General features: G+C 38.1%; 1 protein-coding gene across 2 annotated transcripts in view; it reads left to right on the plus strand.

Moving 5' to 3' along the window:
* GDPD4 (glycerophosphodiester phosphodiesterase domain containing 4) overlaps positions 1–24,215 on the plus strand; it is a 225,002-nt gene that overhangs the window by 195,162 nt on the left and 5,625 nt on the right. For both annotated transcript variants that reach the window (XM_053708689.1, XM_053708688.1), the window contains 4 exons: positions 4,048–4,205; positions 5,896–6,043; positions 17,672–17,754; positions 23,160–23,239. In XM_053708689.1, the coding sequence (XP_053564664.1) occupies positions 4,048–4,205; positions 5,896–6,043; positions 17,672–17,754; positions 23,160–23,239 (469 nt within the window). The remainder of the gene's footprint in view (positions 1–4,047; positions 4,206–5,895; positions 6,044–17,671; positions 17,755–23,159; positions 23,240–24,215) is intronic.

Raw genomic sequence — 24,215 nt, forward strand, 5'->3', positions numbered from 1 at the left:
GTTTCACTAGGATGATGTCAAGTAGCATAGACTGGCAGAAGTGAGGTCAGGAATCTCAGGCTTGCTGAGGATTTGTAGTGGTACAAGCTTGCCATAATGACTAGCCTATAGTGAGGTCTGGTAGTGCAGTGTTACTGTGGTGATGTCAAGTGCCATAGACTGGCAGAAGTGAGGATAGGAATCTCAGGCTTGCTGAGGATTTGTAGTGGTACAAGCTTGCCATAATGACTAGCCTATAGTGAGGTCTGGTAGTGCAGTGTTACTGTGGTGATGTCAATTGCCATAAACTGTCAGAAGTGAGGTCAGGAATCTCAGGCTTGCTGAGGATTTGTAGTGGTACAAGCTTGCCATAATGACTAGCCTATAGTGAGGTCTGGTAATGCAGTGTTACTGTGGTGATGTCAATTGCCATAAACTGTCAGAAGTGAGGTCAGGAATCTCAGGCTTGCTGAGGATTTGTAGTGGTACAAGCTTGCCATAATGACTAGCCTATAGTGAGGTCTGGTAATGCAGTGTTACTGTGGTGATGTCAAGTGCCATAGACTGGCAGAAGTGAGGTCAGGAACCTCAGGCTTGCTGAGAATTTGTAGTGGTACAAGCTTGCCATAATAACTAGCCTATTGTCAGGATTCTCTGGATTGTTAGGTTGTCAATAACTTTGTTGTGCTCTGTGTATAGCCCAACTCACTTATTCCTTTAAAAACACCACACTTAAAGAAACAGGTGCTTAGTATTGTTAATTAATTGATTCAGCTAGTTGCAGCTCTGAGCTCCCTGGAGAGGATTCTGTCTGCAATACCTCCTGCAATCCTGCGTGTTAATTAACACGAACCATAACAAATCTGCAAGACTTAAACTACAGTTTGTTTCTCTGTAGCATTCCATTCTCTGTGAAGGTAACCGGGAAGCTGGAATTACATCAGCGTAGTTCACCACTTACCTGTGTGTAAGAGTTCCAGTGCTCATCTCCTGTTATACAGAAGGTATAACTCCGGATCCATTTTTACTGTCTAAAGACCCTCTTACCACTTCTAATCCAAGGTACTGGTTTATACAGATGTATAGACTTATTTGTAGATAGAGATTGGCAGCACAGACTCTCAGTAAGAGGTCAATTAGTTCTGACCTCTAGGTAGATGAAGTCAGGTAGCACAAACACAGAGCTCAGTTAGCTCTGACTTCTATTTACATGAAGCCTAGGCAGCACAGACTTGTACTGATATGTCAGGTAGCACAAGCTTGCTTGTAGAAGACAACGTTGGGAAGCACAGACTCATAGTAAGATGTCAGGTAGCACAGGCTTGCTTGCAAATAAAGCCAGGCAGCAAAGACTCAGAGGGCCTGATGATCTAAAGGTCTCTTGGCTGGTGAGATTATTTAAGAATGGTCACCATTACTTTTATTTCCCTGGTGGAATTATCTAAAGCCACTCTTTACCCTGAACCCAGGGTGTCTCTCTAAGGGGCGTAATGCTGCATTTTAGTGTGGGAAGGAGATGCAAACATTACAAAAGTGCATAATGAATATCATCATTTTAAATTCATGCAAACGAATAATTAAACCATTCACACAAAAATATTATTAAGGTGCATCAAAAATCGTAACAAAATTGTTCAGCACAAATCTTACTTTGTCATTAATTTAAAATTAGTATTTAAATTACACAGGAATAAATCAAATTAAATATGCACAACATAAATCGTTATTTAAGTATACTGTATGTGCAAAAACACATAGAAAATGTTACTTAAAAGTACAAAATACAAAGTGTAATTGTTTTTTTATCATAAAATGAGCTGAACATGGGTGTTCTATGGACGTGTATGAAATTTGTGTCTCGAATCAAAGCGCAATTATATACTTTTCCGCCCCACAGATCTCACTGCTTTTTCTTGCAAATTAAAAGGTGGCAAATTTTTATCAAAATACTCAAAACACTAATTATTCTGAAAGGAAAACCTAGGCATACGAAAATAACTGATTTTAAGATATAGTGCACTGAAAACAGTGTTTTTTTATGTGTATCAATAGCAATATTAAAGTTTAAACATACGCCGGGTTCTCCTAGTGTACTTTGTCCCCCATCGTGAACTTTTATATAGCAGAGGGCTCTCATTATTTCTATAGGAAACAGCTCGCAAATCACAGGGACAGACCCCTTTCTTTGATAATTGCACCAAGACTGTCCCTGCAAGGCTAAACATGGTTTTTCACATTTTTGGTGGCAAACTTTTAGTAATCTGGTCCACAGTGAGAGTTCAGAGTGCGACCGTTGAAGCCCAGACTGCAGAAAACTACTGCTGAGACTAGGATACAAGTAGGGATCAGCGAATGTGCTCTGTAAACATTCTTTTTGGACAATCAAATATTGATAAGAATAAAAATCCAGTAATCTAATATTATTTCAGGATTTCGAAAGTTACTATCATTTTCGAATGTTCATAATTAGATTGAATATCCACATTCAGAAGTTCAATAGTTTATGTGTTGTACAAACATGCACAGGCTGCTGTCTGCTAGAGATCAGGAACATACCCTGCACAGGCTGCTGACTGCTAGAGATCAGGAAAATTGGCTGCACATGCTGCTGCCTGCTAGAGATCAGTAACATACCCTGCGCAGTCAGCAGTCTACTAGAGATCAGGAACATAGGCTGCACAGGCTGCTGTCTGCAAGAGATCAGGATCATACCCTGCTCAGTCAGCAGTCTACTAGAGATCAGGAACATACCCTGCACAGGCTGCTGACTGCTAGAGATCAGAAAAATTGGCTGCACATGCTGCTGCCTGCTAGAGATCAGGAACATACCCTGCGCAGTCAGCTGTCTACTAGAGATCAGGAACATAGGCTGCACAGGCTGCTGTCTGCTAGAGAGGCTGCACAGGATGTTGTCTGCTAAAGATCAGGATCATAGGCTGCTGTCTGCTACAGATCAGGAACATAGGTTGCACAGGCTGCTGTCTGCTAGAGATCAGGAACATAGGCTGCACAGGCTCCTGTCTGCTAGAGATCAGGAACATACCCTGTGCAGGCTGCTGTCTGCTAAAGATCAGGATCATAGGCTGCTGTCTGCTAGAGATAAGGAATGTAGGTTGCACAGACTGCTGTCTGCTAGAGATCAGAAACATACCCTGCACAGGTTGCTGTCTGCTAGAGATCGGGATCATAGGTTGCACAGGCTGCTGTCTGCTAGAGATGAGGAACATAGGTTGCACAGGCTACTGTCTGGTAGAGATCAGGAACATAGGTTGCACAGGCTGTTCTACTAGAGATCAGGAACATAGGCTGCACAGGCTGCTGTCTGCTAGAGATCAGGAACATAGGCTGCACAGGTTGCTGTCTGCTAGAGATCAGGAACATAGGCTGCACATGCTGCTGTCTGCCAGAGATCATGAACATAGGCTGCACAGGCTGCTGTCTGCTAGAGATCAGGAACATAGGCTGCACAGGCTGCTGTCTGCTAGAGATCAGGAACATAGGCTGCACATGCTGCTGTCTGCCAGAGATCATGAACATAGGCTGCACATGCTGCTGTCGGCTAGAGATCAGGAACATAGATGCTGGAAATGAGGCACAGACTGCTGAAGAACTATCTTCTCTGTCTTGTTATTAATTGCACCTTTGTAAACAACAAACACATCCTGCTCACCTCACTAGGGAGCTATGCAAAATACCAATGGCAGTCTAATGCTTGTAATTGTATAAACATTTTTAGACCTTATATCGTAATATAGGTGTCTCTCCTTCACATCAAGAACCCTGAATAGTGAGATAAATATCTTTCAAATTAAAATTTGTGATTCTAACATTTTTTTAGGGACCTCTCTATACTGATGAGATGTCTTAGATAATCTCACCTGGGCAGAGAGCTTTTGAGTATCAGGACCATGGTCACAATTCATGGAAATGCAATGTTGTCTTCAACATTTTCAAAAGCTGATGTTTTGACATGTATGTTCTTTTGCACCTAAACACTTAAACTCTTAACTGTTTAGCATCTTCCTTATGTTATGTCTGTTTAATCACTATATTTTGGTTGTCTTGTAGGTTCTTTGGCTACCAAATGACATGAGACAACACGTGCACTCTGTCGCACCAGAATTTAAGCAGACATTGAGCATTAAAGCACCTGTTGAAGAACTTCTGAGTAATAATATTGTGAAACTGAATCTGCCTTATAGTGAAATGTCACAGGATGATATCAGGTTAATATTTATCACTTTAAGGACCATTAAATGCAGTAGAATTGCATAATCAACAAATGCATAATAACAAAAATAAAAAATAATAATACTTTGTGCCTGTTGATCAAAAACTCACCAGCATGGAGAGAAACCATGCAAAACCTTTGGGGTGCTTTTTTGAGCATTATATTGAAATGTAGGTGTCTTTCCTTCACATCCAAAACTCTGCATAGCAAGATAAAGAGTTCTCCAGATAAAATTTGCCTTCAGAGTACTGACTACTTAGATAATCTCATCAGAGCAGAGAGCTTTAGATCATCTAACCTTTGTCTGAATTTCAGCTCTGTATTAGATTTATGTCTGACAAATTTCAAAATGACTTACATTTTCCATACCCCTGTATCATGTGACAGCCGTTAGCCACATAAAAACTTGTGCCTCCAAAAGTGTGCATATAAAAAAGATTTTGCACATTTTAAAAAATTGTATGTTCTATCAATTTTCTGTTTAATGGATTGTAATTTTGTTCACGGTGGAACCATAATTATATAAATTCAATTTTGATGCAACTGTCTAAAGCTAAAAGGTACATTTAAAATGTAATGCCTCATAAAAAAAAAAATTAATAAAAATAACACATCTTGGCAGTATAATGTATTGTTTATTTACCTGAAAATTTACTCTAGTGGTCTAGATTTTGTTTAGGAAATTCTGAGCAAGGTTAGAGTGGTCTAGAATATGTTTAGGGAAATCCAGGCAAAGATAGGGTAGTGGTCTAGAATTGGTTTAAGGATTCCTGAGCAACATCAGAGTGGTCTAGTATGGTGTTAGAGCAGATGCTAAAATGGTCTAGGATGGTGTTAGGACAATCAAGAGCAAAGCTAGAGTAGTCAAGGATGGTGTTAGGTAGAATGGTCTATGATGTTTTTATGGCAGTCTAGAGTAAAGCTAGAGTGGTCTAGGATTGTGTTAGGGCAGTCCAGAGCAAGCTAGAGTGGTCCAGGATGGTGTTATATAGAATGCTCTATGATGTTTTTAGGGCAGTCCAGAGCAAGCTTGAGTGGTCTTGAATGGTTTTTAAAACTTCAGAGGTAAGCTAGAATGCTCTAGGATGGTGTGGAGGCAGTCTAGAGCAAGCTATAGTGGTCTAGCATGTTTTTAGGGACATCCAGAGCAAAGTCAGAGTGGTGTAGGATAGTGTTCTGGCAGTTGCTAAAGGGATCTAGCATGGTTTTAGAACTGTCCAGAGCAAGTTAGTGCGTTAGGATGGTGTTAGGGCAGTCCAGGGAAAAGCTTAAGTGTTCTAAGATGGTGTTGGGGCAGACCAGAGGAGAGCTAGAATGCTCTATAATGGTATGGGAACTGACCAGAGCGAACTAGAGTGGTCTAGGATGGAGTTAGGGCAGTTCATAGAAAGACTAGAGGGGCCTAGAATCGGGTTGGAGCAGACCAGAGCAAACTAGGTTGGTTTAGGTCATTCCCAGCTTTGTAGGACAAAAGGGCTTAGAATTCAATTTAGTTATGACTGCAGGATTTGGGACAATTGTGAAGTATGATATTGGAAAGTTACATTTAAATTTGTTATTCTAACTAAATATTTCGACTACTCAATTATTAAACAAGTATCTTAAATATATATGCTCCTAAACGCTTCTTAGTAAAAAAAACTCATTATAATTTTAGAATCACATCTTATTTTTGTCAACCTCAGGATGTACGCAGCTGCTAAGATTACCACCAATTTATATGTGATCAGTGAGCCTTGGTTATTCTCCTTGGCCTGGTGTTCTGGCGCTCATTCCGTTACCACTAATGCTGTGCATACCTTAAACAAGATAGACCAGCCGTTGTTTCTCATGGTGAGTATCAAAGTTTTATCACTTTATATTATAATGATTATTTGTGTTTTTGTATTTTTTGAGCTTGGTTTATAACAAAACAGATAGCTTATATAAAATACAGAGAAACACAGTCAGATGATCATGTAAAAATATGGACTCCAACAAAAAAGACTGATGAGTTAAAGGGACATGAAACCCAATTTTTTCCCTTCTTGATTCAGATATATTATAGATTTATTAACAATTTTCCAACTTACTTCTGTTATTAATTTTGGTTCATTCTCTTGGTATCTTTTATTGAAGAAGCAGCAATGAACTCCTGGGAGCTAGCTGAAAAAATTTTTAAGCCAATGGAAATGGGCATACAAGTTCAGCCACCAATCAGGATCTAGCTCCAACCTTTTACATCTATCTAGAAATGCTTTTCATTTCCTGTCCCTTTATTTAGGAAGGCTAAAACTCATGCAGAATAGAATTGAGACATGGGACAAAACCATCTTTAGATATATCATTAAATGGAGAAAAACTATGGGTGGCTTAGTAAAATTGAAAGTTGAAAACGTTGATGGTAAAATGGTGGAAATTGCACACTGTCTCAATGATTACTTCTGTTTCATCTTCACAAAAGATTGTGAAGATAGAACGACTACATTAACCCCTTAGTAACCAAACCATTTTTCAGTTTTCTTACTGTTAAGGACCAGTGCTATTTTTACATTTCTGCGGTGTTTGTGTTTAGCTTTACTTTTCCTCATTTGCTGTACCCACACATATTATATATAGTTTTTCTCGCCATTAAATCGAATTTCTAAAAATACCATTATTTTCATCATATCTTATAATTTACTATAAAAAAATGATAAAATATGATGAAAAAATTGAAAAACACACTTTTTCTAACTTTGACCCCCAAAATCTGTTACACATCTACAACCACCAAAAAACGCCCATGCTGAATAGTTTCAAAATAGTTACATTGTAACACTGATATCTGCCAGGAATTCCTGAATAATCCTTCACATGTATATATATTTTTTTTTAGTAGACAACCTAAAGTATTGATCTAGGCCCATTTTGGTATATTTAATGCCACCATTTCACCGCCAAATGCGATAAAAAAAAATAATTGTTAACTTTTTCACAAACTTTAGGTTTCTCACGGAAATTATTAACAGCTTGTGCAATTATGGCACACATGGTTGTAAATGCTTCTCTGGGATCCCCTTTGTTCAGAAATAGCAGACATATATGGCTTTGCATTGCTGTTTGGTAATTAGAAGGCCGCCAAATTCTGCTGTGCACCATACTTGTATTATGCCCAGCAGGGAAGTGGTTAATTAGGTAGCTTGTAGGGTTAATTTTAGCTTTAGTAAAGAGATCAGCCTCCCACCTGACACATCCCACCTCTTGATCCCTCCTTGACCCTTCTGAAACAGCTCTTTTCCCTCCCCCACTTCACAATTGTCACCGCCATCTTAAGTACTGGCAGAAAGTTATTTGTTTTTTTTAATCTTTTTTTTATATATATATAATTTCTGCAGTGTAGGTTTCCCCCTAACCCCCCAACCTCCACGATCCCCCCCAAACAGCTCTCTTAACCTTCCCCCTCTTCCTATTTGCAGCCATGACACTGAAAAAGCCCTGTGAGAAAGATAAGAGTGAATCCAATAAAGAGCAGTGTCACAAAGGCCAAGAAAGCTAAGGGTCTGTAGGAGGGGGGGTGGTCAACTGTGTCAAAGGCAGCTGAGAGGTCAAGTAAGATAAGTATAGAATAGCGGCCATTACTTTTAGCATAAAGAAGATTGTTAGTAACCTTGGTAAGTACAGTCTTAGTTGAGTGTTTGGTGCGGAATACAGATTGCAGGGGGTCAAGCAAGGAGTTGGAGGACAGGAACTGGGTTAGGCGGTTGTAAACTAGTTTTTCCAGGTGTTTTAATGTTAGCTATCGCCCCATATCACTGCTATATCACTGCTTACACTAGGAGAATTAGGGTCAAGGGAGGGTTTTTTGAGTATGGGAATGACCATTGGATGCTTGAAAGAAGATGGGAATGAGAGAGATAGGTTGAAGATGTGAGTAAGAGCGGGAGTGAGGGTTGAAGACAGAGAGGGTATTAGAAGGGATAGGGTCAAGTGGGCAGGTAGTGAGGCGTGAGGAAGATAGTGAAGAACAAACTTCAATCTCAGTGGCTGAATGTAAAATGCTGAGGGTAGCAGAGGGAGTAACTGGGCCAGGAGTCGGAAGATTGCAGGTTGGTGTTGGGATGTTGCTTCGGACAGTATGTGTTTTGTTTAAAAAGTAGTCTGCTAGATCTTGAGCACTAAAGACAAATGGAGGGGGTGAAGCAGGTGGGTAGAGGAGAGAGTTAAAGGTGGAGTAGAGTCATTTAGGGTTTGAGGAAAGAGTAGATATGAGAGAAGAGAAGAAGGTTTGCTTGGTTAAGTGAAAGGCAGATGTATATGAACAAAGAATAAACTTGATAGTGTATAAAATCAGGTTCAGAATGAGTTTTCCCCCAGACACACTCAGCGGTATGGGAGCGTTTTTGCAAGTAGTGTGTTTGCTGAGAGTGCCAGGGCTGTAACTGATGGCGTGAGGTTTTGCGTAGTTGGGGAGGAGCAAGTGTGTGAATATCAATATGATGTTCCACAGCGCCTAAGTGTACTACATAAGCCCTTCCTATTGGCAAGATCTCTCAACCAGATCTTAGAAAGAACCTGCTTTCAACAGAGAGGGCTGTTACTATTGGTGTTCCGGAGGGGTCAGTTCTGGGGCCTGTTTTGTTGAGCAATTTATTAGTGACTAAAGGGAAGGTACTCTAAGCTACAAGGAAAGGTATGTCTGTTTGCAGATGATACAAAAAAATAATAATAATACAGTTGATGCTACAGGTGGTAGACCAATTGAGAAGTGATATAAAAAAAATCAGATCACTGGACAAATAACTGGGGTCTTTTGCATGTAGAAAAGGAAAATTCATTTAGGAATGAAAAATTACAAAGATTAATTACAGACTCAATGATACTTTACTGACTGTTACAAAAGAGGAACGTTACTTGGGAATTATCATTTCTGATTACTTGACATTTGGTAAACAATGTAGTATTGCAGGAAGTAATTCCAGTAGGATGCTTGTTTGTATTGGTAGAGGTATTTGCAGCAAAAATAGTAAGGTTCTTATGCCACTAAGGAGATCATTATCTAGGCCTCATCTTGAGTATTGCGTGCAGTTCTAGGGGATTTAAATTGAAATTTGGTCAAATGAGGGCTACTAAAATGGTACATGGTCTAAAAAATAATACTAAAACCAAAGCATCAATGACCTAAATAAATATAGCTTAGATAAGAGAATGGAAAGAAGTGATATGATACAAACTTAAAGGGCTGTAAGTATTTTTCACAAAAAAAAGAGTAAACCCAGAGGTCATGATCTTAAGTTGAAGGATAGCAGCTTCAGAAGTAATGTTTGATTTATGGAATGCATTTCCGTTAGAGGTGGCAAGGACTTCAAGAATGCCTGGGATAAGCATAAGGCTATTCTACAAACTAGATAAGCTTACACTTTTAGTCAATTTGGCCAGACTTTCAAAATCTAAGTTTCAATGTTAAATAGTGATGTACCATAACACTGTAAATCAATTAGATACAGCACATTGTAGCAGTAGGGTTGAGACATTGTGACAACCAAATGGCTATAACCTGAAGCTTGCAAGCGAACAATATTAAGCCACATAAAATGTAGCAACTTGTGCATAGCAGCAGCTATTGATGTCTGTGAATTCATATAACAAAATCTTGTGGCTACAGAAGTCGCAGCTGTTCAGTTGTGGTTTGTCAACCCAGCCATATATAGTGTAAAAAAGTAGCAAAAGTAGCAATATAAATATTGAGTTAACCACACCACATTACCATCATTGTGCCACCACATTAAGCCATTACTGCAGCAGATACTGCAATGGTACCACTATTAACAATAACTGTGATCCAAACTAGCTCGGCCACCACCTGCTTTGTTATTCTCACATCTACAATCCACCAACACCCAAGTAATCTCCACTGCATGACACTTTGAAAATTCTGATTGTTCAATCTGATTTAATAAACAATGATAATCAATCCAGCACCCAGGGTATGCATGCACGCCACAGGGGGTAACTGCTCAATACCCCAAATACAAACTTCAGAGTCCAACAAAGTGGCAGCATAGAAAGTTTATTAGTAAAAGCACAGGGTTATAAACAGCAACGTTTCGGGATAACTCCCTTAATCATGCTAACACGCAAAGTGTCATACAGCATAAATTTATATGTTAGCAACACTAGGTGGTGCTAAAACTCATCAACAATTTTAACCCTTAAGGTACTGGATAATTTACCTATAGTATACAAAGACATAAATACACATTCTAATAGTCAGTACAAAATTGCAATTTTGTTCATTCCTATTGGTGCAAAAAGGATTCACGCTGTTTAAACATTAACTCCCTGTCTCCTCCTCTACGTGGTTTATGAACATAATCTATTGTCAGTTCCTTAGATCTGTAAAAAATAATCATCCTCAAAGAGAAAATAATTACAATAAAGACATAAGTTCTAATAACTTTAAGAAAAAACTAATTTGTGCTATGTTATAACGACCATCTAAACGTAATACAGCCTTAACTGCAACCATACCGCTTTCATGGGTAGCTGAAGTATAAAGACTCTCTACGTCTAAGCTGAATAGAATACATTTTTCTGATGGAAAACTAATGTGTCAGTTTTAAGTAAAAAATCACTTGTGTCTTTCATAAAAGATAATGATAATTCTACAAAGGGTCTTAAAATAAGAGTCAAGAAAATTGACACAGTCAGAATGGAGTCTGTGCTAGCAACAATGTGGTGGCCTGGCGGGGTATTTAACTTTTTAGGAATCTTGGGGAGAGTGTATAGGAGAACAGGGGCGAGATATAGTGAGAATTTTAACTACATCATTACCAATTAGATTATTTTGTAAAGCAGTCTGCAAAATGTTATTCAATTCTTTCTGTATTGCAAAAATTTGATTATTAGGTAATTGTTTGTATACATTTACATCACTTAATTGTTGTCTGATTTCATGAATATAATATGACTTGTCCATTGCTATGGCTACACCCTTGTCAGCTCTTTTAAGTATGACATCTGACCTTAACTTTAAAGTATTTAGAGCTTCATTATCTTTCTTTAAAAAAATGTTAGACTTATGAGAATGATAATTAAAGTTTTGTTCTTTCCTCTTACAGTGATAAGTTTCAGTTTTCCATTTTTCCATATCACGTTTAACTAGATTGATAAATGTTTCCACACTGTAGTTAGATTGTGGGGGAATAAAGAGGCTTTTGTTACATAAACCTAATTGCTGAAAGTGAAGTGTATTTTTATTATGCATATATAAATATTGAGTTAACCACACTGCATTAAAATCAATGTGTCACCACATTAAGCCATTAATGTAGCAGACACTGCAATGGAACCATTATTAACAATAACTGTGATCCAAACTAGCTGTGCCACAATCTGCTTTGTTATTCTCACATCTACAATCCACCAACACCCAAGTAAACTCCACTGCATGACCCCTTGAAAATCCTGATTGTTCAGTCTAATTAACCAGTTAGAATTGCAGTGGGCACACTCAAAATAAAAAACATTCACCATCCAAATCATCTGAAAGAATTATCAGTAATTACCCATATAGAAAACTGGTGCTCATTTTTTTTAATTCTCTTTATTAAAGACATAAGCATAACATACAATAAGTAAATCAGATGACTGATGTACACATGAGAGATCATCACAAGATATCTTTCCCAAGTATGAAGTAATACAATCGATATTACAGTCCTTAAGAACCAATGGGGAAAAAAGTTGCGACAAGCCGAAGTGAAGTATCTTAAGTAGTAACCAGAAAGCATTCTGACAGAGTATGGGTTGCAGAATTGTGTAAATAATGTTAAATGATGTGTCTTATTTATTTCATAAGGTGGTGAGAGTCCACAAGTCATTACTCCTGGGATTCAACTTCTGCCCACTAGGAGAAGGATACCCAACATTAAACACGTTTTTAACCCTTTGAGTGCTAAGCACTTTCCCACCTGGGTGCTAAGATTTTTTAAGTTTTTTTTTTATATTTTGAACAAATTGTTTTTAACTTTTATTTTTTCAGACCCCCAAGACTTACACTGTTGAAAAGGTTAGGAGATTACCTTTCTAGTGGTGGGTCTTGGGGGTGTGTAGCTGCTTAGATGCCTGAGATACAGGCTTCTAAGCAGCATGCCCCCTGTTCCTATACTTAACATTGTTAAGTATAAATAAAGTTGCGCGGTGACATCATCACGTTATTATGCGTGACGTCATCACGCAAAACGGGAAGCCCCAGCGATGCCTGTCACTCTACAGGCACGATCGCCGGGGTAGGAGTGGGTGGGAGCCCCCAGATCTCCCTCAAGGTGGGAGAGTGCTAGTGACGGCCCTGAGCCGTCATTAGCACCAGAGTGGGAAACTCTGTGACGGCTCAGAGCTGTCATTAGCACTCAAAGGGTTAATCCCTCTCACCAGTCTTAATGTTTACCTCCACAGTGGCTAGCTGTGCCAATATCTTCACTGGCTTTCCAAATCCAGCAAAACTCAGTTCAAAATCCTAACTCTAACCTACAAATCCCATACATCCTTTCTGCTTTAGTTTCTAAATACTCACCCACTTGCTTTCCAATCTCATCTCCAAAAATGACTCCTCCCTCTTTAACAATCACTTCCTCTCACACTACTTTTCACCTGTTCTGGGGAGCTACCTTCCGCACACTCTGAGATTCCCCCAATTTCCATAAATTTTAAGTGCTCCCAGAAAAAAGCATATAACTTACCTTCACTTCATTACCATTTCCCTGTATGATCTGTGCAGCCTAACAATCACCTCACCACTTGCCTTACACCGGTTAACCTCTTAGACTCAGGGGCATACAACGCTGGTTGTTATGCCCTTAAGGACCAGCAACGTACCCTGACATCGCTGCAGTCCTGGGCTTCTCTCTGCAACGATCTATCTCACTCAAAATAGCAAGATTGTGCTATTTCTGCATGCCCCATGAGTGGGGCACTGCAGAAATAGATTTGCAGAGTTACTGATGAAGAGGGGGCCACTAAAGCTAAAATTAACCCTACAAGCTGCCTAATAAACCCCTTCACTGCTGGGCATAATACAAGTGTGGTGCGCAGCGGCATTTAGCGGCCTTCTAATTACCAAAAAGCAATGCCAAAGCCATATATGTCTGCTATTTCTGAACAAAGGAGATCCCAGAGAAGAATTTACAACCATTTGTGCCATGATTGCACAAGCTGTTTGTAAATATTTTTAGTGAGAAACCTAAGATTGTGAAATAGTTAATGATTTTTTTTATTTGATTGCATTTGGCGGTGAAATGGTGGCATGAAATATACCAAAATGGGCCTAGATAAATACTTTGTGTTGTCTACTAAAAACAAAATATATAGTTTTGATAGGTAAATATATATAAAAAAATAAGGCTCTATTTATGTTTAAATGTAGTGATGGCAAAAAGGCTTAAAATGCTCTGGTCTTTTGGGGAAGTTTTTGTCTGAAGTGCCCGGTCCTTAAGGGGTTAAATCAATTATGGTTTTACTACTGGGGGCCTAGTGGGACCTGTATCCTGCCTGTCCTCTCTTTGTGCTCTCTTATATCTTTTGGTGCAAACCAACCAAGAGATAAGGATATCTCTCAATCGCATAGAAGCATCTGCTATGGTTCTGCTGGCTGAGCTTCTGCTGATTTCAAACAGACAGAAAGGGCACTGTTAAAATTGGGTGCCCTATTGAAGGCTTTGCCCTGGGGCTCAGTGAGGTTTAGTTGCTCCCCTGTTTAGACTGTAAGCTCCTGCAGGGATAAGTCTTGACTCCGCCTTTCTTAGTATGCGAATGTATATTTAATTTGTGTCCTCACAACGTATTTATTATAAATCTGTATAATGCTGCTACATATGATGCTATTTTATAAACAAAAGTTGATTATATAGAAACTTACAAGAATACCTAGTTTAGACACACAACCAGTTCTATGTATTTTAGTTTTGACAATGACCTGTATAATAAAGCGAAGATTGATATCTAAGGATTTGATTCTGTAAAGCTGTCTGATCAGATGAGAGTCTCTATAAAATATCTGTCAGTGCTATAAGTACATCACAGGATTCGCTAAAGGTAAATTTTCACTTTAGCTGTGTAATTTGTAAGAAGCGTAACCTACATTTCTGTATGTTAAGGAAAGCAGATCCCTGAGGAAATGCATCTCGCATGAAACGCGTAGGCTTACGCTCCTCTTCCATTCCCCTTACAATGGGTTCTTAGCCTGAGACTGTGATGTAACACTTGTTTTAATGAAGCCTTAATAAAGTGGGATATGTTTTAAATTTACTCATCTGGCCATCTGAGTACAGTGACTCAATTTTCAAGGCATAACTGTATGCAGCAAAATAGGATTTTTTTTATATTACACTGTAAAATTCATATTTAAAGGGATATGAAACAAAAAAAATATTTTGTGATTCTGATAAAGCATGCATTTTTAAACAACTTTGTAATTTACTTCTTTTTTTTTTTTTGTTATAAATTTTTTATTGAGGTTATAAGAGTAACACAACCAATATGAAATACCATGAAATATATATAACATATGATATGACAAACAGTTATGTTCAAAATAAAGTAACAGTCTTACATTGAGTCAGTATAGGTAATCATCTTGAACCTCATTTTAAATTTATATTAGTTTCTATAGTGGGTTCCTCAATTGATAAGGAAGGCTGCTCTTGAACCTTACATAACTTATGAACATTTAAGAAGGAACTTGGCATTTGAAGTGGCCACTTTTGGACCTAGTATGGGGATAGATAGATGGGGAAAATCAGCAGACAAAAGCTGCTTTTAGAAAACGAGAAGAAAAGGGAAAGAGAAAGAACGGGGGGGGGGAGTAGGTTGGACCCCTGTTACAAATGTGCTCCATCTGAGGGTAAGAACATAAAGGAAAGATAGCAAGTTGATGGAATAAAGTTATGTAGGAGAATAAGAGAGGAGGGCAGTATGAACAAGAGCCACTTAAGCGGGGTTAGTATATTATGGGCCTAGGAGAACTGTGTGAAGCTAGCGCTTTGACATTGTAATTGCCTGGCTAGAGGAGTGTTATAAGAGCTATTATAGTGCGCAACAAGTCTGGAGGTGGGACGTGTTAGTAAGATGGGGAGTGTAATTCAAATAAGGTTAGAATGTAAATCTTTTCTATAAGAGGTTTTTAGGTGAGTCTGCATAGGTTAAACAGGATATTTTAAATATTTTAAACATTTGGGCTGAGAAGAGGATCACTTTATATGACTGTATATGGGATTCTCAGGGTCTCCAGGATGTACCCCTCTTGTATTGTGAACTGGGTATTTAACCTGCAATCTTTATATATCATATGTATATCTGAAGAGAGCTCAGAGGGGGGAATTATGTAATTGTATGCCAGTCCTGTAGTAACCCTGGAGATCAAGGACTAAATTTGCTCAGTCAGTAGAGAGCACTCTATATCTGTTTTAGAGAAGTATAAACCATTGAAATATGACATATTAAACATTATAGATCTTTATAAGACTAAGATAATATAGGAGCTTTGCTAGAAATTAGATAAAACACTTTCCCATTTAAGTAACTTTAAACAGTAGAATTAAAACCACATACATGTGATAGATACTAATGAGGGATTAGAGGGGAAGAGAACAAGTTCTGGGCTGCACAGATGCCTAAATAACTAATAAGGAGAAGTAATAAAACTGAAAGTCACTTGTCCTGAAATAAAAGATATTTTAGCCAATTTTGGACTTATGCAAAACATTGTAGAAAAAGATTGAGTTCCTACTGCCTCTGTACAGAGCCCTTAACCCACCTCCTAGAGTATATATTGTGGAGTATCTGAAGTTTAATTAGTAATTAACATCATGCCATAAACTAAACTAGCGTCCAGGCAGAGTAAACAAATAGTGGCACACTCCTATAACAACAGATATATTATGTATAAGCAGCGTCCGTAACAAAGAGAGGATATCAGTTGAGACTTTCAGCCCACTCCCATTACTGGGACGCCAGGATGTATAAGCAATATAAAGTTTGGGCCTTGCAGGATTAACAAAATAGGTAAGAATACCGCAGCTCCATCTCTCAATTCTGCCTCTGCTGTAAGCGGTACCTGCAAACCTCTTAGACATGTAACGTTGTTAGTGTCAGCCCCAGACCTTGAACAAGCTGAGTCCGTTGTTTGTTGTGGAGTTGTGTCCCGGGCCAGGCTTTGAGCAAGAAGTGCCGCTCCCCTTGCAAAATGGTGAGGCATCAGATCAGAGGGCCAAAGTACCTTCCAGGTCAGCGAATTGCTGTAAAATAGGGAACTATCCCCTCTCGGCACTACCGTGATCTCAAGGGGACTCTGAAGCATAGGGACGCTGTACTGATCCTCCGTTTCACCAGGAGCTCTTGTAGTTGCGTTCTCAGAGCATTTGGTGCCTTCTTTTGTTTGCTGAGTGGTATCTGAGTGAGGCAAACTATTACTCAAGTTCTTTAAGCCATCTCCTTGGGTATCCTGCGTAGGGCAACACAGAGATCTAATTTCCCCAACCAGAGTATCATGTTGAGCGGCCATTCTGTGAATCATGGAGTGTAGCGCAGTGATAATTTGATCACCCATGGCTATCTATGTAGGCTCCTAGGCTGCCTTAAGAATACCTCACACTAGGGTTAAAGGTCCAATCTGATGTCTGCTTAGATAGGGCTTTCTCCGGTGCTCTGTATTGTGATCAGGTCCACTACTAAGATATAATTATCAGCTCTGCATTTGCCGACTGTTTCACTTGGGCTGTAAAATGGCCGCTGCAGCTAGTGGGTTGAGGTTGCAGAGAAAATAAAGATGCTCTGATCTTCCATCACGGTTCTCACTGTCTCTTCAGATTCATAAATACTGGTCTCCAGGTCATTAGGTACCTTTTTTTGTAATATTCGGCAAAACTGAGCGGTCTAGTAAGCAATAAAGTTTATGGTATGAGCAGAGCTCTCTCTATATGCGACCGCTCAGTTGCCAGGCTTGCTCCGCCCCCTGTAATTTACATCTTAAATGACATTTTCTTTGTTCTCTTGGTTTCCTTTGTTGAAATGCAGGGATCCAAGCTCAGGAGTCAACCCATTTCTTGAGTACTATATGGCAGCAGTTTTGCAAGAATGTTATCCATTTGAAAGACCACTAAATGGCAGCACTATGTCCTGCCTTTTAGTGCTCCAGACACCTACCTGGTATCTCTTCAACAAAGAATACCATGGGAACCAAACAAATTGTATTCTATGTCTAAATCAGAAAATAACAGTTTTTGGGTTTCATATACTTTTAAAGAATGCAGAAAAAAATTATTTAATGTACACAATAAACACATTATATTTACTGAACAATGTTATTTCAAAATACGATGTAGGCCAAAAAAAAGACAATTTTTAAGTAGGTTTTGCAGCCTTGACAAGTGGGCTGAAGTGAGATCTTCCTTTTGAGGTATTTCTCATCATTTACCAACACTAACTGTGGCTATTCTTGTGTTACAGACTCCGGCTCAGTACAATTTAATGTGGATTCTCACAGATATCGTTTCTGCATTGCTGATTGCTGTCATCTTTGTTCTGCACTGGTGAGTTTGTGTGGAAGTTTTATTGAATGACTGCATAGAATAGCACAGGAATGGCAGAAACTGCTACTCGGAGACAGAGACAACTGACCCTAGAACATATCTAGCTTTATTACTTTATTTGTTTAACAATTGCTGCTTGGGAACTTTATTTTAGAATTCAGTCTAATAAATCTCTGCTCCTGACCTGGGATCTTTCCACTGAGTTTCTTTATATAGATCTCTGGAGGCATCTATCTATCTATCTATCTATCTATCTATCTATCTATCTATCTATATCTATCTGTCTGTCTGTTAAATCTACCTGTGTCTGTTTGTCTATCTATCTATCTATCTATCTATCTATCTATCTATCTATCTATCTATCTATCTATATCTATCTGTCTGTTAAATCTACCTGTGTCTGTTTATTTGTCTATCTATCTATCTATCTATCTATCTATCTATCTATCTATCTATCTCTATCAATCTATATCTATCTATCATCTATCTATATCTATATCTATCATCTATCTATCTATATCTATCTGTCTGTTAAATCTACCTGTGTGTTTATTTGTCTATCTATCTATCTATCTATCATCTCTATTTCTCTGTCTAATCTACCTGTGTCTGTTTGTCTATCTATATCTATCTGTCTGTCTGTCTAATATACCTGTGTCTGTTTGTCTATCTATATCTATCTGTCTGTCTGTCTAGTCTTCCTGTGTCTGTTTGTCTATCTATGTATCTATCATCTATCTATCTATCTATCTATCTATCTATCTATCTATCTATATATATAAATAAAGGAAGGCACTCTCTGGTCTTTTAAGTGAAAAATTTAATAGTTCAAGCGTGACGTTTCGGGGACACACTCCCCTTCCTCTTTTGTCTGAGGAAGGGGAGTGTGTCCCCGAAACGTCACGCTTGAACTATTAAATTTTTCACTTAAAAGACCAGAGAGTTCCTTCCTTTATTTATATACATTCCCGCTGGCACCCTGGCATTTAAAACATTTTTGGAAGTGAGAGTGCTCTCTTTGAACAGTATATCTATCTATATATATATATATGTATATATATGTCTAATCTACCTGTGTCTGTTTGTCTATATCTATCTGTCTGTCTAATCTACCTGTGTCTGTTTGTTTGTCTATCTATCTATCTATCTATCTATCTATATATATGTATGTCTGTCTAATCTACCTGTGTCTGTTTGTCAATCTATCTATCTATATCTATCTGTCTGTCTAATCTACCTGTGCCTGTTTGTCTATCTATATCTGTTTGTCTGTCTAATCTACCTGTGTCTGTTTGTCTATCTATCAATCTATCATCTATCTATCTATCTATATTTATCTGTCTGTCTAATCTATCTGTGTCTGTTTGTCTATCTATCTATCTATCTATCTATCTATCTATCTATCTATCTATCTATCTATCTATCCTTTAACTAAAGTAAACATGGAGTCAGTAAAATTACTGCAGTGTAGTGGCTGAATAACATAAGTGTTCTTAGTGGAGGTGTTACACTCACCAACAGATGTGTCATAGCCACTGCTAAACTGGCCTATTTTCACACTGTTCAGGTCTACTGTAAACTCCTTGGCTGGAGTCCTAGTCACATGACTAGTTGAGAAAACCAACCGTCTTCATTTCCACTGTCTCCAAACTTGGTTATCACATAGTGCCATCATGAAGGCACAGACACCTTGCATTGATTAGAGTCTTTAGTAGCTGTGCATATTCTGCAATAGTAAAAAAACATATTCAAAACCAAATCAAGTTGCTTTAATATGGGGATCAGCTATAGGTACTTAAGCCAATGCTGGTGATATCAAGAATTCAAAATATGAAGGCTTTTAGCATTACTTTTAAATCCATTTTATTATGAATTTAAAGTTAAAAATAAAATAAAAATATATTATTTTATTAGATTCTCACTAAAACTAAATATAACCTATAAAATAATTATAACACATTTGCTATACCAGTTATAAATAAGATAATTCATGAAAAGGACAGTGTACTGCAAAACTGAATTCCACTTAATGTGTTTACCAGCTGAAGAGTATAAAATGTATGGTAAAGAGTTCCTTTTGGTTTATTTTTTATATGAACTAGCTGGTTTTGCTCTTTTAAATCATAACCCATTAAAATACAGGGAGTGCAGAATTATTAGGCAAATGAGTATTTTGACCACATCATCCTCTTTATGCATGTTGTCTTACTCCAAGCTGTATAGGCTCGAAAGCCTACTACCAATTAAGCATATTAGGTGATGTGCATCTCTGTAATGAGAAGGGGTGTGGTCTAATGACATCAACACCCTATATCAGGTGTGCATAATTATTAGGCAACTTCCTTTCCTTTGGCAAAATGGGTCAAAAGAAGGACTTGACAGGCTCAGAAAAGTCAAAAATAGTGAGATATCTTGCAGAGGGATGCAGCACTCTTAAAATTGCAAAGCTTCTGAAGCGTGATCATCGAACAATCAAGCGTTTCATTAAAAATAGTCAACAGGGTCGCAAGAAGCGTGTGGAAAAACCAAGGCGCAAAATAACTGCCCATGAACTGAGAAAAGTCAAGCGTGCAGCTGCCAAGATGCCACTTGCCACCAGTTTGGCCATATTTCAGAGCTGCAACATCACTGGAGTGCCCAAAAGCACAAGGTGTGCAATACTCAGAGACATGGCCAAGGTAAGAAAGGCTGAAAGACGACCACCACTGAACAAGACACACAAGCTGAAACGTCAAGACTGGGCCAAGAAATATCTCAAGACTGATTTTTCTAAGGTTTTATGGACTGATGAAATGAGAGTGAGTCTTGATGGGCCAGATGGATGAAAGGGTATAAAAGAAGAAAATCTAATGACATGGCCTCCTTGTTCACCTGATCTGAACCCCATTGAGAACCTGTGGTCCATCATCAAATGTGAGATTTACAAGGAGGGAAAACAGTACACCTCTCTGAACAGTGTCTGGGAGGCTGTGGTTGCTGCTGCACGCAATGTTGATGGTGAACAGATCAAAACACTGACAGAATCCATGAATGGCAGGCTTTTGAGTGTCCTTGCAAAGAAAGGTGGCTATATTGGTCACTGATTTGTTTTTGTTTGTTTTTGAATGTCAGAAATGTATATTTGTGAATGTTGAGATGTTATATTGGTTTCACTGGTAAAAATAAATAATTGAAATGGGTATATATTTGTTTTTTGTTAAGTTGCCTAATAATTATGCACAGTAATAGTCACCTGCACACACAGATATCCCCCTAAAATAGCTATAACTAAAAACAATCTAAAAACTACTTCCAAAACTATTCAGCTTTGATATTAATGAGGTTTTTGGGTTCATTGAGAACATGGTTGTTGTTCAATAACAAAATTAATCCTCAAAAATACAACTTGCCTAATAATTCTGCACTCCCTGTAGTCTGTGCTTGCATGGATAACAAATCTCCCTATATCTGATCATTTAAAATATTGTTTTATGAATGGATGATTCAGTAGGTAGTGGTACATACACTATCTGTGATAACTTACTTAGTAACACATGATGACTTGCATTTTTAAGTTAGCAACAGATGGCATCATTAGTGTACATCCTCCCTATTGGCCAATAATCCCACTTTCCGTATGTTTTTGTATTATGATCTTTTGTCCCTGGCACACTGCTTCTCTTTCTGTATGGATTTGTGTTATGACTCTGGGGAAAGTCTCCCTAAGGGGGATGGGGGAAACCAGATATGGACTCCTTGTGCAATGTGCTTAGAGGAATATGGCTACACCTCACTGATGAGGCCCAAAAGAGGGGAAACGATTGTTTGGGGTTGCCATTTCCCTTGTTAAGAGGAGGATTACCTGGTATTTTGGAGCTAGACTGACCTTGTTAGGTGGGATCAGACTGATATATTTCAGGAAACTTCTGCTCTGTGAAAAGTACAATTGGGCTAAAAGAAGCTACTCCCAGATAGTAACCAGGCAATAAAACAAGCCACTGAGCTGTTGTTCATTCCTGGCAGATTGCTTTCTGTATGTAACTGAATAATCCCACTCCGTCACTTCCAGTGGTAGGTGTATTGCACAGAAGTTAAATGTATGGAGTTTTTCTTTACCAAGTAGTCTTCTTTGAAAAAGTACTACTCGAAACGCGCCAGTTGGCGGTAATGTCCTGGCTCTTTGAGTCTTAGTTATTGCTGGAATATTTTTATGACTTAAATAAATAATAAGTTTTACAGAGATACTTCACCAACTGCTTTACTTTTAATATTACTGCCTCCAATGCTTCTAGAAGGAAGGGGTGTTAAATTATCGTATGATCCTCAGATGCATTAATTTGTTATAGCAATTCTCCTTACCTTATCACTCTTTATACACACACACACATATATATATATAAAGTCTACTTATCATATTTATGTCTGTATACTAAGAGAGAACAATTATGCTTATTTATCTTTTCGATAGCCAATGCTTAAGTATACTTGAGTATTAAAAATCACAGTGTGGATGCAACAGGCAAAATCAGTTATTTCAAATGACAAAATAAAGCTAGAGAAGCTATTTGTAATCAATTTAATACACCACAGCAGGTAATAAAGATCATTGGTGACACATTAAATGGGATATTTTACAGTACACTGTTTTTTACAGGGACACAAAGTCAAAATTAAACTTTTGTGATTTAGACAGTACATGCCGTTTTAAGAGACTTTCCAATTGACTTCAATTATTGTGCACAGCCTTTTTATGTATTACTGAGCATGTTCAGGTTCACAGTATATATGTATAAGAGTCTGAAATTGGCTGTTGGCAGTCATATGATAAAGGGGTCTGGCAAATTGAAAGACATTTTTAAATTTGTCAAAAAAATGTAAATTCAGAATAAGAGCTATTGTATTCTCTTTTTTATTATGCAGTTCCACTGTATTTAGCCCTTTCATGGCAGGGTCATAATGTCTACTTTGGAACAACGTTCCAATGTAGATAAATTTAAATCCCGCGATCGTGCACATGATCGCGAGATTTCAAATATGGGATCGGGTCAGGGGGGCATCCCTATGACGCTAGGCACCCCCTCCAGACTGCAATCACATCCAGGAAGCGCCATTGGCTTCAGGACAGCCAAACTGCTATGACGTTGTATTCCGTCCTAACGGTGCTAAAGCTCAGCACCGTTTGGACGGAATATAACGGCATAACGGCGCTAAAAGGTTAATAGGCCTTTAAGAAAAAAAAAATTCTCATTCATTTAGAGACAGGTGACTAAAAAGATTATTGTACAATGTTATAAGTTATGTATTGTGTATTCAAACATCATTATCATAAGAATGCCTTGTCTTGTCAATTCATAGTCAGTACTAGACTATTATATATCGTTTCTATCATGAAGCGCTCATTTTCTGTAATTTTGAAATTGTGCTAGGTGGCGAGAAAGAGGTCTTGTCTGTTGCTCAGAAAATACCATGTTCATTGAAAGTGGCGTATACAACGCATTTAAAACTGGTAAGTTATAACTTTACAAATGTTTTATTGATTAACTTAGTAGTTATTGCTGCCAAAAATAATTTGAGATTATATTTTGTAAATGTTAATGACCATGGTTCTATGGAACCTTATATGATTGAAAATGTTTTGTTTAAAAAGATATTACCCATTCCCCAGTTTTGCATAACCAACACTATTATATCAATATACTTTTTACCTCTTTGATAACCTTGTATCTAAGCCTTTTCTGAATGCCTCCTTATCTCAGTGCTATTTACAAACTTGCATTTTAGCCAATTAGTTCTGGTTACTGCATTACTCCATGGGAGTGAGCACAATGTTATCTATATGACACACATGAACTAGCAGTGTCTGGCTGTGAAAAGCTAATAAAATGCACTGAGATAAAGGGCTAAGAAACAGGCAGAGATTTTGAGTTTAAAAGGTTATAAAGTATATTAATATAAAAATGTTGGTTGTGCAAAGCTGGGGAATGGGTAGTAAAGGCGTTATCTATCTTTTTTAAACAATAACAAAAATCAAGTAGACTGTCCATTTATGTATGATAGCAGCACTTAAATAGACATTGTACACTAGATTTTTCTTTGCATACATTTTCTGTAGATAATCTATTTATATAGCCCATCTGGGAGTGTTTTTGTTACAATGTATAGTTTTTTTTTATAACATTGTGATGATTTTCAGGGGCCGAATTATCAAGCTCCGAATGGAGCTTGATGCCCCTGTTTCCGCGCCGCAGTTATGAAGCAGCGGTCTAAAGACCGCTGATCCATAACTTGTCCGCCTGCTCTGAGGCTGTGGACATCAATCCACCCGATCATATATGATTGGGCTGATTGACAGCGTATGCTGTCGGCATTTATCGATGTGCATCGGACATGATACACTGCATCGTATCATGTCCGCTCGCACTATAATAAATCGGCCCCATAGACTCCTAACCAAGCCCCACAGTGCCAGATGTATACACACG

Source organism: Bombina bombina, chromosome 3, assembly GCF_027579735.1.
Source record: "Bombina bombina isolate aBomBom1 chromosome 3, aBomBom1.pri, whole genome shotgun sequence".
Taxonomy (NCBI): domain Eukaryota; kingdom Metazoa; phylum Chordata; class Amphibia; order Anura; family Bombinatoridae; genus Bombina; species Bombina bombina.